The 19510-nt window shown below is 40.8% G+C and overlaps 1 protein-coding gene across 1 annotated transcript in view; it reads left to right on the forward strand.

Moving 5' to 3' along the window:
- IDS (iduronate 2-sulfatase) overlaps positions 1 to 8680 on the forward strand; it is a 13388-nt gene extending 4708 nt beyond the window's left edge. The window contains exons 2-9 of the mRNA XM_057372251.1: positions 769 to 905; positions 1964 to 2141; positions 2962 to 3050; positions 4156 to 4356; positions 4958 to 5128; positions 5679 to 5805; positions 7314 to 7487; positions 7874 to 8680. Of these exons, the coding sequence (XP_057228234.1) occupies positions 774 to 905; positions 1964 to 2141; positions 2962 to 3050; positions 4156 to 4356; positions 4958 to 5128; positions 5679 to 5805; positions 7314 to 7487; positions 7874 to 8379 (1578 nt within the window). The 5' untranslated portion in view covers positions 769 to 773 and the 3' untranslated portion in view covers positions 8380 to 8680. The remainder of the gene's footprint in view (positions 1 to 768; positions 906 to 1963; positions 2142 to 2961; positions 3051 to 4155; positions 4357 to 4957; positions 5129 to 5678; positions 5806 to 7313; positions 7488 to 7873) is intronic.
- The last annotated feature ends 10830 nt before the right edge of the window (positions 8681 to 19510 follow it).

The following is a 19510-nucleotide window of genomic DNA, read 5'->3' on the forward strand; positions in this document are numbered from 1 at the left end:
TCTGCCTGTCCCTGTCCCTGTCCCTGTCCCTGTCCCTGTCCCTGTCCCTGTCGCTGTCCCTGTCGCTGTCCCTGTCCCTGTCTCTTCTGCGGCCGCCCCGCGGTGCCTTGGCGGCCGGCCCGGCGGCAGTGGGGCCCGGAGATCCGCCCGGCCCCGAGGGTTGGTTGTGGCGGCGGGGCCCGGGCTGGGGGAGCGGCCGGCGGGAGCCCGGGGCTGGGGAGGGCTCGGTGTGTCCCTGGGGAGGCTGCGGCTTCGCACAGCGCTTCGTGCGCCGCTCGAGCCCCCAGTGCAGTCCGCCKCTTTCAGAGGGCGTTTTAAAAACACGTGTGTAGTTAATTGAAAGAAAATAGTTTTGTCTGTTTGGAGCAGGATTATACAGGAGAACAGTGTTGTTTACCTGTGGCTTAACACCTCTCCCAAAGCTGTAGAATTAGGCAGTAGGTAGACCTGTTTTATTTTGCGACACCTTTCTGTAGACAGCTAAAGGAGACGCTGTCTGAGGCACCTGCAGAAAATACCGTGGGAGCAAGCAATGAATAGGAAGGGAAATGAAAACCACTGTATTTCTGTCTAGGCCAAATAAGAATTTCTGTATTTGAAGAACTAATCCCGTTGTTTACATTCCCGTACAAAGATATTCTTGCTCATTTTATTTATTTTATTTTCTTCWTAAGTGTATTTCAGGGTTAAAACCTACTAAGTCGGCATAAAGTAGCCTCTGCTTAGTGGAGCTCAAGTCAATTTATTTCCAATTCTGTTTCTTCATAGATGGCATGAATGTCTTGTTTATAGTTGTGGATGATCTGCGTCCTGTGTTGGGCTGTTACGGAGATAAGCTTGTGAAATCTCCCAACATTGATCAACTTGCTTCTCGAAGTATTGTGTTCAGCAATGCATATGCTCAGGTGAGATAAATGACTTAAACATGTTTTCTCTATGCAAAATAATTATCGTTTTTATCACAGTAGGTGTTAGGCAGGCCAGTGGAAAAARCAAGTATTTATTAACTGTAAGTGTTTTCAGTAGAAAATAAATGTTTGGGCTGAACTGTAGTGTGTGAGTCTATCTTTACTAAGGAGAGAAAAATGAAAACAGGGCATTTAAATTATGGTATTTGTGTAGCMCTTGGAGGAGTGGAATGCCACTCGGCATTTTCAATGTTAGCAGCCAAGTTCTGCTTAAAAATGCTATTTTACTAAATTAGAATTCTCTTTTTCTACCGCTTATAAAAGATTATATTTTACTTTTTAATCTTTTGAGGGAATCAATTYTACGGATTCCTGTAAAGGGGCAGTTTGTGTGGGAAGTATCAGTCTAAAATAGGGGGCTCACTAATTGCTCTCCACGTGAATGCTCTCATGGGATGTCTCCATTCCCAAGTTCCTCTCTGCTGGGGAATTAGAAGTTTGAGTCTATTCTGACTAGGAAATAGGACTTCAAAGCAATAACTCTTGGGTTTTGTCAGTCTAAAGCAGAATTGGTTGGGCCTTTGGACTGTAACTCAGACCTTCTGTGTTATGCTTTCTTTATTCTTAAGGCAGTCCAGATCAACTAAATTTTGGGTTTTTATCAGCACAGTCCACCTGCCACTGCTGCTTCATTCTGTGTAATATGAGCTACCACATTTCCAAAGCACTCTCTTTGTGGAACCCTGACTTGCTTTTTTTATTTTTTTTTCCTTTTGTGCTACTGGCTCCATAAGTGAAGTTTTTAGTGCTAAGGAATTGGCTATTTGAGGAAAGAAGGAAGATAGGTAAATGTCTGTTTTGCTAAAAGCTTGCAATTGGGAATTGATATGCTTATTAAGGATACTGTTCATTCCAAGTTGAAGTGATATGAAACTCTTTCCCTGTGATTCCTGAGCTTTCAGATGGTTATAGCCCTGCTAGGCCCAAGACAGTTTGCACGTGTATTTTGGTTTTTGTTCCAAATTGCCTCTCTCCTTGGCTGTCTCTCTCCTCAGCAAGCTGTGTGTGCTCCCAGCAGAGTGTCGTTTCTCACTGGCCGCAGGCCTGACACCACCCGGCTCTATGATTTCTACTCCTACTGGAGAGTACACGCAGGAAACTATTCCACCATGCCCCAGTATTTCAAGGACAATGGATACAYGACCCTATCTGTGGGGAAAGTTTTTCATCCTGGTATGGTTTGAATTGTCATTTGCTTAAAATAGAAATGCATGGTGTGTATGGTCTCACAAACTTACATAAATATTGATGTGTGATTCTGGTCTATACTGAGAACCTAAATCATAATCGTGAGCCAGATTTTACAGTGGTTGTCTTTTAGATCTTAAGGCATTAGAGATGAATGTGTTAGATTACTCTTACCTAGTGGWTATTTTCACAGCTTGTCTAGGAATTGTGGGAAAAAATGTCTGACATTCTAAAAATGCATCTGCTGAAAATGAAATTACTCAATTGACTTAGTTTTGCCCGTACACACTTCATGTTTCCAAATAGGCTGTGAGTCTGGGTCAGGTCATGCAAGAATGCATGATGGCAAGTTCACTAGGAAATTAGTTCACTATGTAAAAGCAGTAAAACTACTGAATTGAAAAATACTGTGATACTGACCCTATTTTTGGTGGTTCCTTATCCTAGAACTGAACTTGGTGGATATATAAACTTGCAGTTGGTAGCAAAGCCAGTCAAGGATATGCATGAAAACTGTTACTAGTCCTTGGAATTTTTTGATTTKTTTTTGTTGCTGTTCCCTGAAGTAAGGCTCTTCAACAAACTTGAGTCTCTCTCACTAGTTAAAGGTGTATTTCAGGGAAAAATGCCTGTCTTAAACTTTTTGATGTTTATTTAATTATTGGTTATCTTTTTCTCAGTTGTCGAAGATTCTTTTGAAATGTTTTATTTAGCATGTTTGAAAAAAGACGGTTGAAACAAGTTAAACTTGTGTTTGAGCTCTTCCTGGTTAAGTGAAATTAGAGCATTTCTATATCCATTTCAGGAGTTTCATCCAATTACAGTGACGACTATCCCTACAGTTGGTCCATTCCACCCTTTCATCCTTCAGCTGAAAAGTATGAAAATGATAAGGTGAGAGTGATTTGGGGCACTCTAACACAAAAGGGTTTTCAGGATATAATCAAGTTTTTTTGTACCAAGTACAGGCTGTGCTGTGTGGGTTTTGAGGCTGTTTGTCCGGGCTACAACTAACCACTTCCGTACTTTGTTTCTTTGCTTTCTGAAAGAAGGCCTCGACTATCAGAAGTGTGTTTTGTTAATCAGTGTGCCCATCCTSCAGATGTTTTAAGTATTTCTAAATTGGTATTTGGACATATAAGCAAGAATGATCTTAATTAGTGTCTAGGTCATGAATTCCTGTATCTGAAAAGTGCTATTGTCAACTTGCACACTGAGCTGGCTTTGTTTTAGTAGGTGATAAAACGCTGTCAAGAACTTGGTGAACTTAGTGTGATAGAGCTCAGGACTGAGTGAGCAGGGGTCATAATTGAAATAATGTTTAAAAAAAAACTTAAAAAAACTTTATAATCTGATCCAGTTTTCTAGAAGTGTGATACAAAAGAATCTGATTTATCTTTGTGCYAACATTGCATTAACATCCTGTGTTGGTGTCTGTACACTGCCCAGCAGGAGCTGCAGGCATGAGGGTACAGACAGCCCTGKCAGTGTTTTGCTCTTTTGTTTACTGCTGGAAAAGACTGGTTTTAACAACAGCAACGTTTTCATCCATGACATAAAGGAAAGGATGTTCATTTAGCAACCTTCCCAAACACCCTGCTGAGGCCACCTTTCCCTGGCAACTGTTTAGTCTAATTTATCTCTCTTCACTGATTGCACATCAGCCACTGCTGGCATTTGCTCAGAAACTAAGTCAGTAGCTTCCAGGCAGCTTTCTATAAACTCTTAGGATCAGAAGGAATTAAAATGTAGGTATAGCATAACCAGAAATGCTGCATTGCCAATAGATCAGAGATTCTATTCATCATAGAAGCTGTGGGCTTTCCCCTGACATGACTACATTTAATCTTCTACCCAGCTTTAGAGAGGATTTCTGCATTTTCATAGGCATGGAAGTTGCATCTTTTTGTTGGTAGAAACAAATTTGTATTAAAGTTACAGAACAGAGGATTTTGTCTTTGCATTTAACAGAAGTTACTGAACTAATTTTTTTTTTAAGACTTGCAGGGGAAAAGATGGAAAACTTTATGCAAACTTGGTGTGCCCAGTGRATGTGACAGAAATGCCTGGAGGGACTCTGCCTGATATTCAGAGCACTGAGGAGGCCATCCGCTTACTGAATGTGATGAAAATCAACAGGCAGAAGTTCTTCCTGGCTGTTGGTTACCACAAGCCACATATCCCACTGAGGTACCCACAGGTGAGGAGACTGGAGCCRGCAGGAAAAGGAACTTAGACAAATGCTTCTGCTTTTGAAAGCTGTTCCCAAAATGCTTTATTGCTGTTTCTTGAAAGCAATCTGGAAACAAGCCTTAATTTGGTGTAACTTCGGGAGTCACCTGTGATGCATTTTAGAATGTTTAATGAGAATGAATTGTGACTCCTCAGTCAAAACCCAGGCTTATACTACCATAGTGGTGACTGCTACTATGTGGAGATGGGGTTCTACTTGATGGAGTATGACATAATGAGGCCTTAAAAGATTTTGCATTCTGTTCCTTGTTCGAGTTGGTGGCAAAACTACTGATTTCAGTGAGAGTTGTGTTTGACTTTTTATTACAGCATTGTTTTGAGATACAAGAGGCTGGGTTTAGGTACTTACTAACTCCGTATTTTTCAGGAATTGGTTGGGGATGACTTGTATTGCTGTGTTTTGCACTCTGGGGGAAAGGGAATGAAGCCTTGTAAACTGTAACATTAAAGGGTCATGCAAGGAAAAATGGTTGCTATTTAAATACAAAATTCACAGTGTATCTTAGAGGCAAGTACAGTCTTCTTATGTGTTTTTTTTTGTTGTAAAGGAATTTCTCAAGTTGTACCCCCTGGAAAATATCACATTAGCCCCAGATCCCTGGGTACCKAAGAATCTGCCTCCTGTAGCATACAACCCCTGGACGGATATCAGACAGAGGGATGATGTGGAAGCATTAAAYGTTAGTTTCCCTTATGGACCACTTCCAGATGACTTCCAGGTAAGCTGTGCAGTGAAGTCAAACTGCCTTCACTTGTTCAAATGCAAGGAAAGAGTTGGCTGCTCTTGGATGTTCCCAGCTATTCAGCAACTGACTATTTGCAAATATTATAAATCCCCTGCTGTCCATACAGTCACCTTTAGTTCTGTAGGCAAACCTTCACTGTCCCTGCAGTTCAGTTGCATGTGAGGGTATGTGCATAGCAGCTACCAATGCCATGTTTATATTCGTAATCTGAGTCTGCTTATCTGTTTCAAGCCAATACCCAGTGTATCTTCTTTTGCAAGATTTCGCTTGACTCTCCATTGCTTATGCCAAAATTAAGTGCACTGGCTAGACCAAGACAAGCAGAATGGATTGGTTTGCAATGTTTTRCTTGAAAGCACTGCCAGGGGATGGAATTTCCTAGGTGACCCCTCCCAGTTTACCTTTTGTGGGACATTAATTGGGCTCCAAACAAAATTAAAGTTTTACAAGTAATTAAGTTCTTTTACACAGCCACCCCGCTGTATGTGAAAAGCTTTTTTTTTCTCTCTTTCTTAACTTGCAGCGGCAGATTCGTCAGAGTTACTATGCAGCAGTTTCTTACCTGGATGTGCAAGTTGGCCTGCTTTTGAATGCTTTGGACAATGTAGGACTCTCAAATAACACAATAGTAGTTTTTACTGCTGATCATGGTAAGCATTTAAATCTTTCTCTAGCTCACTGTTAATAACTTCATTGTGCAGCTCAGTGCTGGCATATTAATCCAATGTGTGTTTCTGTCATGTCCAGCAGAGCTACCATACCTTGTGTCTCTGGCTTGTCTGAGACAGATTGTAGGGACTGGCACTGGCTTCTGTGGCTGCACAATTCTATCCTCCTACAGGCACTTTAATCGGGTTGAGGGTTTGCTGGTGAGGGATGAGGCTGCCTGCCACGACACGGGGCTGAACTTGCTGTATTCCCACCCCCTAGCCAAGGAGTGACTCTTGCTGGGAGCAGTGCTCTGAAAGGACAGCCACTACTCCTCCCCCTTTACCATTTGTGGAGAGCCATCTGGTACAGTGGGTAACAGGCTTTCTCATTAACTGCTCAAGTGTGTTTTCTTACACTTGTCATTGCTGCTTGCAGAGCATCCAAAGTGATAGTGATACAGTTCTCCCTCATAACTGAGGTCTTGCACACTCTGGATCCTGGTGGTAAAAAACTGAATTTGAACTGTGGGACAAATATCTCAAGCATTTAATGCTTTGTTCAATACTCCAGTAGTCATTAAAACAGCCCTCTCATGATCCTTTTAGTTGGGGAATAGCTTAGCTGATTTAAACCAGTTAGGATGTGAATTAACTAAATCAATTTAAAGTCACATGTTTAATTAATTTGGGTTGACTTCTGTGAGCATGTGTGTATAAACAAGCTCTTACGTGTTGTAGAGCAATAAGATTARTCCTTCTGATACTAAAGTGACTCTAGATGTTATTTCTGACTTTCCACTTTCCATTGTAAATTGCATTTTTCTTTTCCTTGCTGTGGATAACTGTAAACAGTTGGTGTTGCCAGTACCATGGCTGGCAAAGTGATCAAGAAAAATCATGTGTTAACATAGCTGTCATAGAGCTCCTTTGTCTTCCCCCAAAGTGAAGTTGGCAGTAAATCTGCCTGGAAGGAAGTCATGCTGGCATCTTTTTCAAGAGGAAGAGGAGAGCTGAAAAGTTTTATCTCTATTGCTTCCTCAGGGGTAACATCCTGATATGGCTGTCTGGCATGGAGAGCAGCCTTGGCTCCAAAGGATGTTCAGCTACAGTGTTAAAAGGAGTATTGGAGAGCTGGCAGCTGCCCACAACTTAAATGAATGTTTTATGGAATTGATCTAGAGACTCTTGCAGGCACTGTGGCACACCCCAATCCCTCTTTTCTGCTGTTTTAATGCTAATTTCCTAATTTTAATTTAGAGTAGGAGAAATAGGGAAAGGTGTAATTATTTCCTTAATAAAAGAGTATCAAGTTGCAAGATTTAGGTGGCTGTTGAAATAGCTTTCAAGTTAGAGAAAAGTCTTGTAAATACAGATTGTTTTTTACCTTTTAATATAACCTTTATAATAGACTAGTGGCCTCAGCAGTCAGAGTCAATTTACAAGGAAAAAGAAATGACTACTTAATTACAACCCAGTATCTGCTCTGAAYYGTGTTCTTTGTCACCTAGGGTGGTCSCTGGGAGAACATGGTGAATGGGCCAAATACAGCAATTTTGATGTTGCTACCCGTGTGCCGCTGATGTTTTATGTCCCAGGAATGACAACTTCCCCCRTCAGTCAAGGAACAAGGGTCTTCCCCTACCTTGACCCTTTTAGCCATAATGGAATCTCAGCACCTCAAGGTAAAATTCCAGTGTTTATTTTTTGTTTRAAGTGGGTACATGGAGGTGGTGATGTGTCTCCAGGCACCTTAAATATTTTACTTTATCTTTCTGAAGAGTTCTTTTTCTCTGCAAGTAATGGATAAGATTATCTTGARAACTACACATTGGAGAAATAGAAGTGCAAAAGTTCTCTTGTTAAAAGTTCATCATAAGTGCATAGACTGACATCTTCAGAGCTAACTGCCACACCTTAATTGCCTCGATTGTTGGTACCTCCAAAAATCCAGTACAGAGACTGCCAATAAAAATATAATAAATAAAAACAAAACCAACTGAATTATTAGAAAAAGTTGTTGTCAAACCATCTTGTTCCATAACTTGTATTTTGATATTATTTCTTCTAGGACAAAGCAAAAAAGTGGTGGAGCTGGTGTCTCTGTTTCCAACCCTTGCAGAACTTGCTGGYCTGCAGGTTCCTCCTGTGTGCCCAGAGGCCTCGTTTGGTGTTGTGCTGTGCACTGAGGGGACAAGCATTGTCCCCTATTTTAATGTCTCTGAAGAGGAGGAGGTGGAGGAAGGCAAGRGAAGGTGTGATGACACTGACAGGTCTTTTCATGAAGAACCTGTTGCTTTCAGCCAATATCCCCGGCCTGCAGACACTCCCCAGTGGAACTCTGACAAACCAAAGCTGAAAGACATCAGGATCATGGGCTATTCCATGCGTACCATTGACTGCAGGTACACTCTGTGGGTTCAGTTTGATCCTAACAACTTCAGTGCTAACTTCGATGATATCCATGCAGGAGAGTTGTACATGATGGAGACTGACCCAAACCAAGATTATAACATCTATAACAATATCTCACAYGGTTGGTTTTTCAAAAAAATTCTTGGCTTTCTAAAGCACTAGGGTTCAGAAACTTCTTYGTGCCTGTTCTTGCTGCTTCCTTCTTTTGTATAAAACCTCTGTTGTACAGAATACACTTGGATTAAATTAAAATCGTGCTTGTATAAAAACTAGCTATTGCCTTTGTCTTCTTACAGCCCTTAATGCTCTGAAGTAGTCAGAGGGAGTTTCTGCAAGTGTGTTTTCAAACAGGCTGGTAACACTTCTGAAAAAGCCACACAGAGCAAGCAGGCCCATACTGTGAAACATCTCTGCAGTCTTCTGTAATAACTGAAGAATTAAATTTCGTTATCTGTGCTGAAACTATTGGTGTGAAAGGTGGAAAGCAGAAACTTASGTGTTTGAGTGGCTGTTCAGAGAATGTAAGTGACTACACAGTTCTGTGTCCCTTTACCTAGGAGACTTGGAGTGATCAAGGAGGCATTTGGTAGTGGTGAAGGGCTGAGATGTTTGCTCTCCTTAGCCTAGCCTCTGACTAGAGCTCAAAGAAAAGTTTCATGTGCTTCATCCAAAATTTAATTATTTTAAATAAAAGTTTTAATTTGGAATTCATGCTTCTTATCATACAGTAGGAGAATCGGAATTTTTAATTAATGCATGTGAAATGAGTACTTTCATTAATGTAATACTAAGTAGGACTGGGGTGTTAAGGTAACACCAATATGCTTTTCTGTGGGTTTTCCTGAGGATTAGTCTAATGAGTCTCCACAGGTGAGAGGAGATRGAAACCTCAAGCTTTTGGGGCTGGCTGGTTGCTGAACTCCTCAGTGCACTTGAGGGTTGTCACATCCAGTGACAGAGACCTGGATGTTTGCCTTAGATGCTCATGGGCTTGGCAATCTCTGTTTTGGACTACAAGAGCTAGAATTCTCTCATTTAAGTTTTAAATTTTTAACACAGGATGTGGAATATTAGTTGTCCCAAACTATACTGTAGATAACATACAGATGGCCGGATGTATTAAGTAAAAATGTTTGGGAGGTTGTATCTGAGGAAAATGGTTTTGCTGAGTATTTCATTTAAGTGCTGTCTTTACTTTGTGCCCACAGCCACAAGGTACACAGTGCTTTAGCAAGGGCAGTAATTTGTGTTGTTTTCTAYCAGCCTCCTGGATTTCTGCAGTTCTGTCCTGGTAATCGAGAGTCTTGGAATTTGTACCTTAAAAAATTAGAGCTTGTTCAGATGGTGTTAACTTCTGGTACCTTCCTTAATGAACTACTCCAATTCCTACAAAAAGCMAGCCATTACTTGTCTTCCCCAGATAAATTGACTTTAATATCCTAGAGAAGCCACAGACATAACTTTATTTCATTAAAATCCATGTGGCAGTCTTAGTCCTAATTAATGTAGGGATACCCACCATGCATCTGATTCTCTGTTAGAAGACAGTGGTTATTTAGTGCCTTAAACTCMATTAGAAGAATATATTTCTTATGAATAACAATTTGTTTTACTCAGCCTGAGATTATGTGTTTTGCAGCATTATTATTCCAGGTAAAAACGTATTTTCCCCTCATTTATGCATATATACTTAGATCCTCAGCTGCTGTGAAGTACTTCAGTTGTATGTAGCAAATTCAATGTAGCTGTACCAATTTCACACTGGCTGAAGGTGTGTTTTACTGAGAGCAGTGCCAGGCAGAGATTTGGAGTCTGCAGCTAGAGCTAATTATATCTCTGACACACTTTCCTTCAAAGGAAAATCAAATATTGGGAAAGTTATTTTGGGGAATGTATTGAAGCGTTAAGGATTAATCTAAATCTCTGGTATGCCGGGTCAGTAATACAATGTGCATTTAAAATTGTTCTGGCAAATGGGTATTATCTGAGATTGGGCTACGTGAGCTTTGTGTTTTGTTCTCCTGCTAAGATATCTGCAAAAAAAACCCCAAAAAAACAAAAAAAACCCCACAGTTTTTTTGGGAGATGTAAAATTATAGCATGTAGAGTAATTATTTAGGATTTTATTTGCATGAACACATTTCTGTGCATACCCTGCCTTAAGCCTTCCATCACTTCAGGCAATTTAATTTTTCAAGTGGAGATAAAAGTCCTGGTGCTAGGTGATGAGTATTTTTTTCCTCAAGTCATTCTCTTTATATTGGAAGGGAAAAGCTGCCCTTGACCTTTCTTAATCAAAATCCAGTAATCTTTTGGGGAGACATGAAACAGAATTGTCTCTGACAGCCAGTGAATCAAGATGTATCTGCAAGCTCAGGGCAAGGACGTTCTTGAGTAATTGCAGAAGTCCCTGAGCAGATTCTGCAGTCCACCTGGAGAGCTGGGCCCTTTTGCCTGCTGCTGAGGCAGGGCAGAGCATTTCTGGGGATTGGAAAGGTGCAGCAGTGAAAAAAAAAAAAAACAACAACTCTGCTCCTCCATGTGCCACGTGAGTTAGTTTTGTTATGGAATTGGGTGAGCCAAGTGCAAATCCAGCAGTGGCAAAGGGAGGGAGAAGGCTCATTTTTGTAAAGAAACCAAACCACTGCCTCTGCTGGAGAGCCTGAGCTGTGGGTCTTGCTGGGATGAGCAGCCTCCACTGAAGAACAAAAGAGCTTAACAGGAGCAATAAAAGTAAAGTGCTCTTGTGAGCAGTGCTGTCTCTAGAGGGAAGAGGTTGCAAGCCAAGCATCAGGAAATAAATGAGATGCCAGTGTTGACCCCGTTTCTCAGGATGGCACCAGAACAGCTGGAAGAACAGCATGGATGCTGCCTCAGCAGGAATTGGTACCTGTGGTACATGTATGGAGAGCCTCCACTGGGACTGCAGAGTCGCCGCCGTAAGCACTTGGCACRGGGCAGAGTCAATAAACAGACCTCTGTTAATAAGCTAATGTACAGCAGTGATTAAGCAATGGAATTGAGATTTTGGTCCCTGAACAGCTGTACATCACTCAATCGTAACTCATGGTGTTTTTTCAAGTGTATAGATGCACAGCACCCTCAAATCAAAGTTTTTTTTAAGGAAAGTAAAACAAAGCAGAAAGCAATGGGAATCTTTAAAAATGGAGGCGGCTGTGTTTGTGTGCTCTTTGTAGCACTCCAGGAATGTTTATGGCGTGCTGTTTGCAAAGCAAAGATTTGGGTCTAATTTCAGGCATGCTGTGCACACTGGAGTATACGGAAATGCTGCAGCTACACACTGTGCTGTGCAACAGATTGGAATCCCCCCTTTGGCCTGTGCTTGCTGGGGGAAATGGGGTACATTTTGGATTAATGGGAGAGGTGCAAATGTGTTTGTGTGCTGAGGCAGGCAGAGGCAGCTGAGAGTCCTGGCTATTGGTCAGATGTTACCTAATTAATCACCATTGCATGTTAATTATGTATTAGTGACTTGCTGCTGTGTTGTCTTGGTCAGGTGGAGTCCCCTGCTGGAACGAGTGTTCCACAGCATGAGGGATGGGATATGGATGTGATGGTTCAATATCAGGGATGTTTCTTAATTCCTGGTGCTAATGTGTGTTTTTCCTGATAGGCAGCAATATCACCAGTGGCAAAAGGACCATAATGTCATGGTTGGCACCCAGGCTGTCAGGGCACTGTGCACAGCTTACATTTCATGTATTTGGGAAGTGCCTGATAGTTGCAGCTGAGTTCCTTTGTTGAATGTGTAGTTCTTCTTTTTTTTTTTTTTTTTTTTTTTCTTTTTCCCTTCCAGTGCTTACTTAGCATTCAAATGTGAAACGCTACATAAAGAATGAAATTGCCCTCCTGGTAACTAGGTTTTCCAGCACTTTACAGTTTTCTAGGCTATAGAACTTCTTGCTTTTTTCACATCAGAAACTCCCAACCAAGTTAAGATGACTCTGTGTCAAAACTTCTTATGTCTCTGTGTTTGACTTCCTAGCTAATGAAAATTACCTTCAGATCTGCATGGGTGGATCTTGATTCCAATGTTCTTCTCTGCCCAGATGTAAAGGTCTTCTTTTCAAGTCTGTGGGAGTTCTGCTTATGAAAGAAGATAGACTGCCAATGTCAAGATCCACCATATGAAACAGCAAAAAGAGCTTTTTGCCCTTTTTCAGTAACACTTGTCTCAGTGCTGAGTAGCAGAAGAACATTTCTATCCAGCAGTGTGTGAAGGTCCCAACTGTAATGGAGCTTTGACTAAGAGGAAATGGCAAAGTTTGAGGTGTTTCTGTAGGAGCAGTTGGACAGGGAGTGTGAAAATAGGGTGAAGCAGCAGAGAGGAAAGGAGCTGTAAGATGTAATGAACAGTGAAATCAGATACAAAGTCATAATCTGAAAGATTAGGACCCAGCACGAAAACAGAACAGAAATCTAAAGAGAACAAAATTGGGAAGGGTAATACTTTACAATGGTTTTAGGCTCTGCAGACATTTAGGGGAGCTCAGCTCTTCCTGTTTTTCCTCTAATTTTTCTGGTGTTTTAAAATCTGTGAACTTTTTAAATATTATGATTGTGCAAGTTCTTAGAATTGATCTCTGAAGCACTTTTGAAAATCTGCTTTAGTGTGCTGTGATTTTTGTCCCAAGTGTACTCAGTCTGGCATCATCCATGCATTCAAAACCCTTGCCCTTTTCTTTTGGTCCCAATGCCACAGTAGAATCAAAGTCTGTAATTTCTAGTGTGTTATACACTTGTGCTGATGTTTTCTGTTTGCTGTGTAACTGAAGAGCAGTTACCTGTAGTTACAACCTGAAATAGTTTGTGCTCCATGTCCAACCTGCACTAAAACTCTGGCAGACCTTGGGGCTGGATTCTGCTGAGGCTGCTTGGTGAGGTGGGGACAAATGGCACCAGTGTGGTCACACTGCAGTGCTGTGGTGGGCTGCAAGTCTCCTGAGCAAAGTCCTGCTTGTGCATCTTCTGTAGACATTGTAAGAGCTGCCTGAGTGTCATCTGACTGCAGCCTTTTTATTTATTTTTTTCCAGGAAAATTTCGATTTGGTTAAATCAAACTGTCTTATGCAGAGATATTGCTTTGGTGACAGCTATATTGAAAAGTTTTGCTTTGATAAGATCAGGGACCTTCGCTTCAATTTTATTTCAATTTTTATTATATTGCATAATTTTGACATAATTTAAAAGGATATTATAACAAATGAGAATGCAATTACTTTGTAAGAATAATAAAGTTAAAACAAAAAATGTTGATCTCTGAAGGAGTGTTCACCTTCATCAAAATGAAGCCATTCACTTCACAAGTGTCAATTTGAATTTTTGAACCAGAATTTTTTCTAATTTTTGTCTTGTGGGAAAACGTTGAAATATTAGCAACAAAAAGTGATGGAAAATCCTGATTCATGCATCTCCTTATGGCATTAAAATGCCAGTTTTAACCTGGCTTCACAAATAATTACTCACCTTAGCAGAACGTTGAGGGCTGCATTTGGGTTTAGGCCATGTCTGTTTGCAATGCTGTAGGAAGAGTGGGCYAGCAGTTGGACTGGATGTTCCTTGTGGGTCTTTTCCAGCTCAGGGGATTGTTTGTTCTTCTCTGAGGAATGGAGCAGCAGCTTTTTGTTCCAATTCCCATCTCACTGCCACCATCAGGCTCTGTTGTGCTGCCTTGCAGCTCACCCCCTGCTGCTGTCAGATCCTTCTCCTGCTTCCAGGAAAGCCAGGCTGCACAGCCTCTGCACAGCCAAAAAATGTTCCCCCTGCTCAGACAGCTGCAGTGAATTTTAAGCAGGGCTTTTATTTTTTTTAGTTTTTATTTTAAATTTTTTATTGGGGGAGGGGGGTTCCTCAACAAATTGCCTAATAAGAAGGCAAATATTAATCACATGTTCTGGGAAAAGTTTGTTTTTATCTCTGTCTGCTATTCCAGCTTTAAAGAACAGAGCMTTTTCTGAAACATTTTCCTGGTAATAGAATTAGAACATAATTCCTAGAAGACAAATCTTGGCAGGTATGAAGTGTATAATACCTATCCTTGACTGAACCTACAGCCTAGCCTAATACTTCCCACATTTTCCTGGTTTCAAAGTGAGTTTGATCTTGTGCTGAAGGAAATGATTCTCTTTACTTGAGCCCTCTTGAATATTTCACAGTAAGAAGGATGTGATCCATTACTTCAGGAGCCCTCATTATGTGCAGCTGTGGGATACTCATCTTTTTTCTTTATCTGCTCTGCTGGAAAACTTGGATATCTTGTTTTACTAAACAAAATCAAGATCAGGGATGTTAAAAATAGATTGACTTATTGAACTTGATAGAATAATCATTTTCTTGTTGCCAGCTTTAGCTTTTCTTTGCTGAAATAAGATTAGCAGAGATTAAAGCTATTTATTTTGGAGGTATAGAATTCTGGTCAGGGAAGCAGGGTTTTCTTTAAAAGGATCTTCATATTTTATAGGTTTGCAAACCTTCATTTATTTTGAGGATTGTTTATTTCTGTAACTGCTACTCTTGCCTGCAATTACTCTTTTCCAAGAAAATRCTTGGTGGAAACACTCAAATACCTTCTGTATTTGTTCCACTTTGCTCTGTTAAAGCACAATGCTCTTTCTGATACAAAGCCATGCAAATGAAATGTGAATTTTTCACTGCCTTCATCAGGGATGGTTTGTCTAAGGATTTTTTTGATGTTCATTTTRTGAAAGGAATAAGTGCTAACCTTCATTTACCTTCATCAAATACAGTGAGGACTTGACCTAACAAAGCACTAAGCCATGCATTAAATACATTTCTAATCGGTAAAACACTTACATGTGTTAGCTAAATTTGTGTTTAAAATGCTCTGCTGAGTCAGGGCCAGAAGTCTGTGGCACAGCCATCCCAGCGCTAGTGCCACCAAAGAGGAGCCCTACCTGAGAGTAGGATTTCATTTCCACTGGAAAAAAAAAACCAAAAAAACCTATCTGTGTGCTCTGTGTTTTAAGGTCAGTTGTTCACTTTTCAGGAATGTGTTGGGTGAACGTGGCAAGATTTTGGGAGTACAGGATGGAATTTCTGTGCTCATTAGGCTTCATAAGGCTCCCACATTTTTCTTGTGTCTCTCCCTTCAAACTCTCTCTCTCTCTCTCTCTCTCTCTCTCTGTCTCTCTCATATTTATTAATTTAAAAGAAGAGCCAGGTCTGGATTTCTCAAAATTTCTTGTATCTTTGATTGCAGATCAATAGTATGGCATTTTTCTTGAGAGGTTTAAATGAGTCACAAGATATTAAAGTTAAAAACTTTAATAATATGCAGACACACAGCGTTCCTACATAAAGTCTYACCCACAAACGTGATGTAAACATTCCCTCTCTTTACAGACAGTGCTTGGCTCCGCTGGGCATCTCCTGTTCCTCGAGTTCCCAGGTGGGATGGTGCAGGATTGCTCTGGCTTTGCCCTGCTTTGTTAGGATTTTGAACGAGTTCTTCCGATGCCAACCGCAATGTGGGAGCGGCTCTGCTCTGTAATTCCAGAGCTCCTCGACTAGAGGTCAGTAACACATCAAAGAACAGGAGCCTGAAAACCAGAAACTCTGGGATATGAGCTGCCACTACACATTTCGTTTTGCTTTTGAAATAAAGACTTGTGATTTGGTTAATCAGCAGCAGCTAYAAGTCATACAGCTATGGAATAAGCGTGGTGGAATGCTTCTATTCTCTATTTTTAAAATTCTTTATTGGTATTAGAAGCATGTATTAGAAGTAGTGCTCCAAAATTTTAAACAATATGAAAAATTATCACCCTTTTAATATCACTTGGCCTTATCTAAGTACGTAGTTTAGAAAAGAAATCCATTTTTTAGGAATTTGTACTGCTTATTCTTGATATAGTCACTTCAGTTGCATTGGTATTTTCTCCTCATAGAGCTAGCTAATTAGCTTGGAAGAGAAAATCAGTGTCTGAAGCAGATGTGGTTAAAAGTAGATTATAGATAGGTCTCAGAGTCCTATTTATGTCCTTACCACTTTGAGTGTAGAATAGATCACTAATAAAGGGCAGGTTTAGGAATGCATAAAGGTAAAATAGAGATTATTTTTTGTTTATTTTTACTTTAAAAATAAYCTTTATTGTTCTGTAATCATTGAATTCTATTTTTTTTTCCTGTTGAACTGTTTCTGCCCATTGGTAGAGCAATTGCTCATCTGGACAATTAAAAGCAATTTATAGAGAAGCTCTTTCTCATCCAGACACATTTCTTTACAAGATGTCTTGAGCTGTGCTGCCATTTTAATACCAAGCTGGTCAAATACATACTCTGAATCATTTMTTCGTGAAAGCAGGCACAAAGGATTCTGTTTTTATTCTTTGAATATGTCSTATACTGAAAATACTCATTTCCTTTATCATGACTAATGCCATTACTGAGTGGTTTTGCTGAGGCATTTAGTTCAGYAGTGTTCATGACCGTGATTAGTACATTTGTCTCCAGCTAAARTGCTGATTCCTATTTGAGCACTGAATCCCTAAGAGATGCTCTCTAGGTCTTTATGAAGGAGAAATCTCTGTTTTCCAGCATTTTTATGTCAGCTGATTTTTTGCTCTGTGTAGAAAGAAACCTAGACCAAAGCAATTTGAAACCCTTGTTACTCAAGTCCTGGTTTCTCCCCTCACACCACTTTTACACTTGAAAGATGCWCTGTGATTTATGCTACAGTTAGTAAGAGTGGAACCAAGCCTAGTATTCCAAAAAAGTACAATGTGTWCAGGTAAGTTCATAGGGAACCTGTTGAATATAAAACCTGTGAGAATATAAAGTCATGTTTTGCATTAAAAGCTTCTCAGGGTATCTTGAACTGAAAATTCAAAGAAATGAAACCAGGTGTTTGGGACTCCTGTTGTGAACTGAAAACATGGGGATCTCTTGGCTGGAGCAGCAAAATGCATTAGTTTGAAAGTGGCTGGTTTTAAGAGATGATTATGTCTTGGAAATGTTATGTGCAGGACATGGAGATGAGTCTGAGGGATGGTATTTAGCTTTCTGAGGATGTTATTAATAATAGCTACATTTAGAATGGGGATCAGGCTGTAAAGACGTGTCCTTTTCTTCATTTCTCTTCTCCAGGCAGCCCTCAGGCTGCACAGCACCTTCACTCCTGTGGCCAGCTCAGCACTTCCATGACTTCTGTGTCCTGGTCAGCAACCCTGACCCACTGGTGCCATACCCCCTTTAGCACCAGCAAGGCAAAAAGATCTTCACAGCCAGCAGTCCCTGACTGGGGGCTGAACAGTTTAAGTGCTTTTAAAAGCCCAGGGCAGTCATCTCTTCAGGTCTGGCATCTGTGTTTCATGAGGCTGTAGGTTGGCAGAGTGCTTCCTGCAGCCTGCCAGCTCCAGAGTGAACGGTGACAGGCCGTCATCATCTGTTACACCCTGTCATTCCGTCAGGTTTAAAATGGAAACCCCAGCTTGCGGGGTGGAATYGAGGACTCTCATGCGTTTGATCATTGAATGAGTTGGGGAAATGAAATATAATGGGAACTCTGCTTTTTTTAGCCTCTTTCATAAAGTAAATCAAGTTCTCTGCTTGTGTGATTGTGTGAAAGCCACTGGGATTAGCAGATTTGCATTGTTTCACTCAAATGACAGAGGTAGATTTCTAGTTGAAGTGCTACTGTGTGGTTTGGTTTTTTTCCTAAAATGTTGAGTGTTTCAGATCTCCCGTTCTCAGTGCCAGACACCATACAAACCAYCGAGCGGGGAGGTTTGAGCTGTGGCTGAGCCAGCTGCCAACAGCAGGGACTGTCCCACCTCCAAACTGCTGTTCACAGCTGGCTGCCTCTGCCCTTCTGTTGGTGCATGTCTGGTTCCCTGGAAACTGGTTCAGCTTGATAACCCTATAAGAAACACTTCTTTCCCCCCCGCCCCCTCCTGTTGATTTAGCTCACCAATAACTCAGAGTAGGGCCAGAGCAGAGCAGGAGGGAGTAAGTGGCCTAAGACACATCTCCTACCTCGCAGAACTTGGCACCTGTGTCAAAAAGATGCATCAAAGCAGTGCTGCTGCCATCCCTTTCCTAGGAATGCTTGTGAACTTTTCCAGTGGCTTTGCAAGGAGTGTGGTGGTTGTGTGGAGGCAGCAGTGCAGTTAGGAATGGTGTGGCCAGGGTGAAGGTGGTAGCCTGGCCACTTTCAGAATGTTCCAGAAGGGGATGAGCACCAGGTGGAACGGGATGAGCTGTTCCTATAGTGACACTATCACTTTACAAAGTGGCAGTCTCAACATCCTAAACCAGACTTTTYGTCAGGTATAAAAAACCATTTAAACACTGCTGCTTAAGCATATTACTGGTGGCTTGGATAACAATTGAAAAAAAAATAATATTCCCATTGGGATGTTGCTTTATCCTGTGTTGTTATGAAGAATAAGTTTTTTACAATATGGTTTTTACCATTATGGATCTGTAGTCTAATCACAAAATGATGAAGTTATACAGTATTAGCAGACAACTAAGCCAATGTTTGCTTTAGGGTGAATGAGTTGTTCCAGCTCCAGGTGGAATCTGTAGGTTGRAACTTAACAGATTTCTTCTTCTTTTCCCTAAAACTCTCCAATTTTCTCTTGCAGTCCACTGTCTTGGACTAACAAAAAAGATCTTTTAGCTCTGTGGTAGTACACTGTCTCAGAAAGCCCGGCTTTAGTCCTATAATTGTCTTATCTCCACAGACTAATTTTGTTATTGTTTATAGCTTTTGAAAACGGGCTTATTGCCAACGTGAAAGCAAAGAGCAGAACTCTCTCTGTGACAATTTTCATACATCTGGTATAATGATAAATATTTTATATTATTAATAATAAATAGCAGTTTTGTAGAATTGGTTCCTTTTTATGGGCAATGGTAGGACAGCTGTCTAGCTTGTAGTTTTATAATTTGTCCTACAGGCAATTTTGTGCTTATGGCATATTGACTTCAGTAGGGAATTCTGTTTAAAACCTGATGGCACAGCACATCACTCTGTATTTCCACRAAGGCAGGTGTAGGCATTTGAGTTTCCACTGCCAGCTCCCTGGGTGCCTCTTTGGAGAGGTTTTGGAGGAAGAAATCAGAGTGCTTTCCAGGTGTGTCCTGCACGTGGAAGGTGAACTTGCTAGGAACAATTGCAATGATTCATGGTGTGAGACAGCTGGAAAGTTACCTGCCCTCCCCTTAAGAATTGTTTTAATCTCGTCAGAATCTGGCATCAGGAATAGGATCACAACTTAGATCAATGTTAATGAAATTGCAGCAACAA

Source organism: Malurus melanocephalus, unplaced genomic scaffold (genome assembly GCF_030028575.1).
Source record: "Malurus melanocephalus ecotype Western Australia unplaced genomic scaffold, MMel_1.1 scaffold_168, whole genome shotgun sequence".
Taxonomy (NCBI): domain Eukaryota; kingdom Metazoa; phylum Chordata; class Aves; order Passeriformes; family Maluridae; genus Malurus; species Malurus melanocephalus.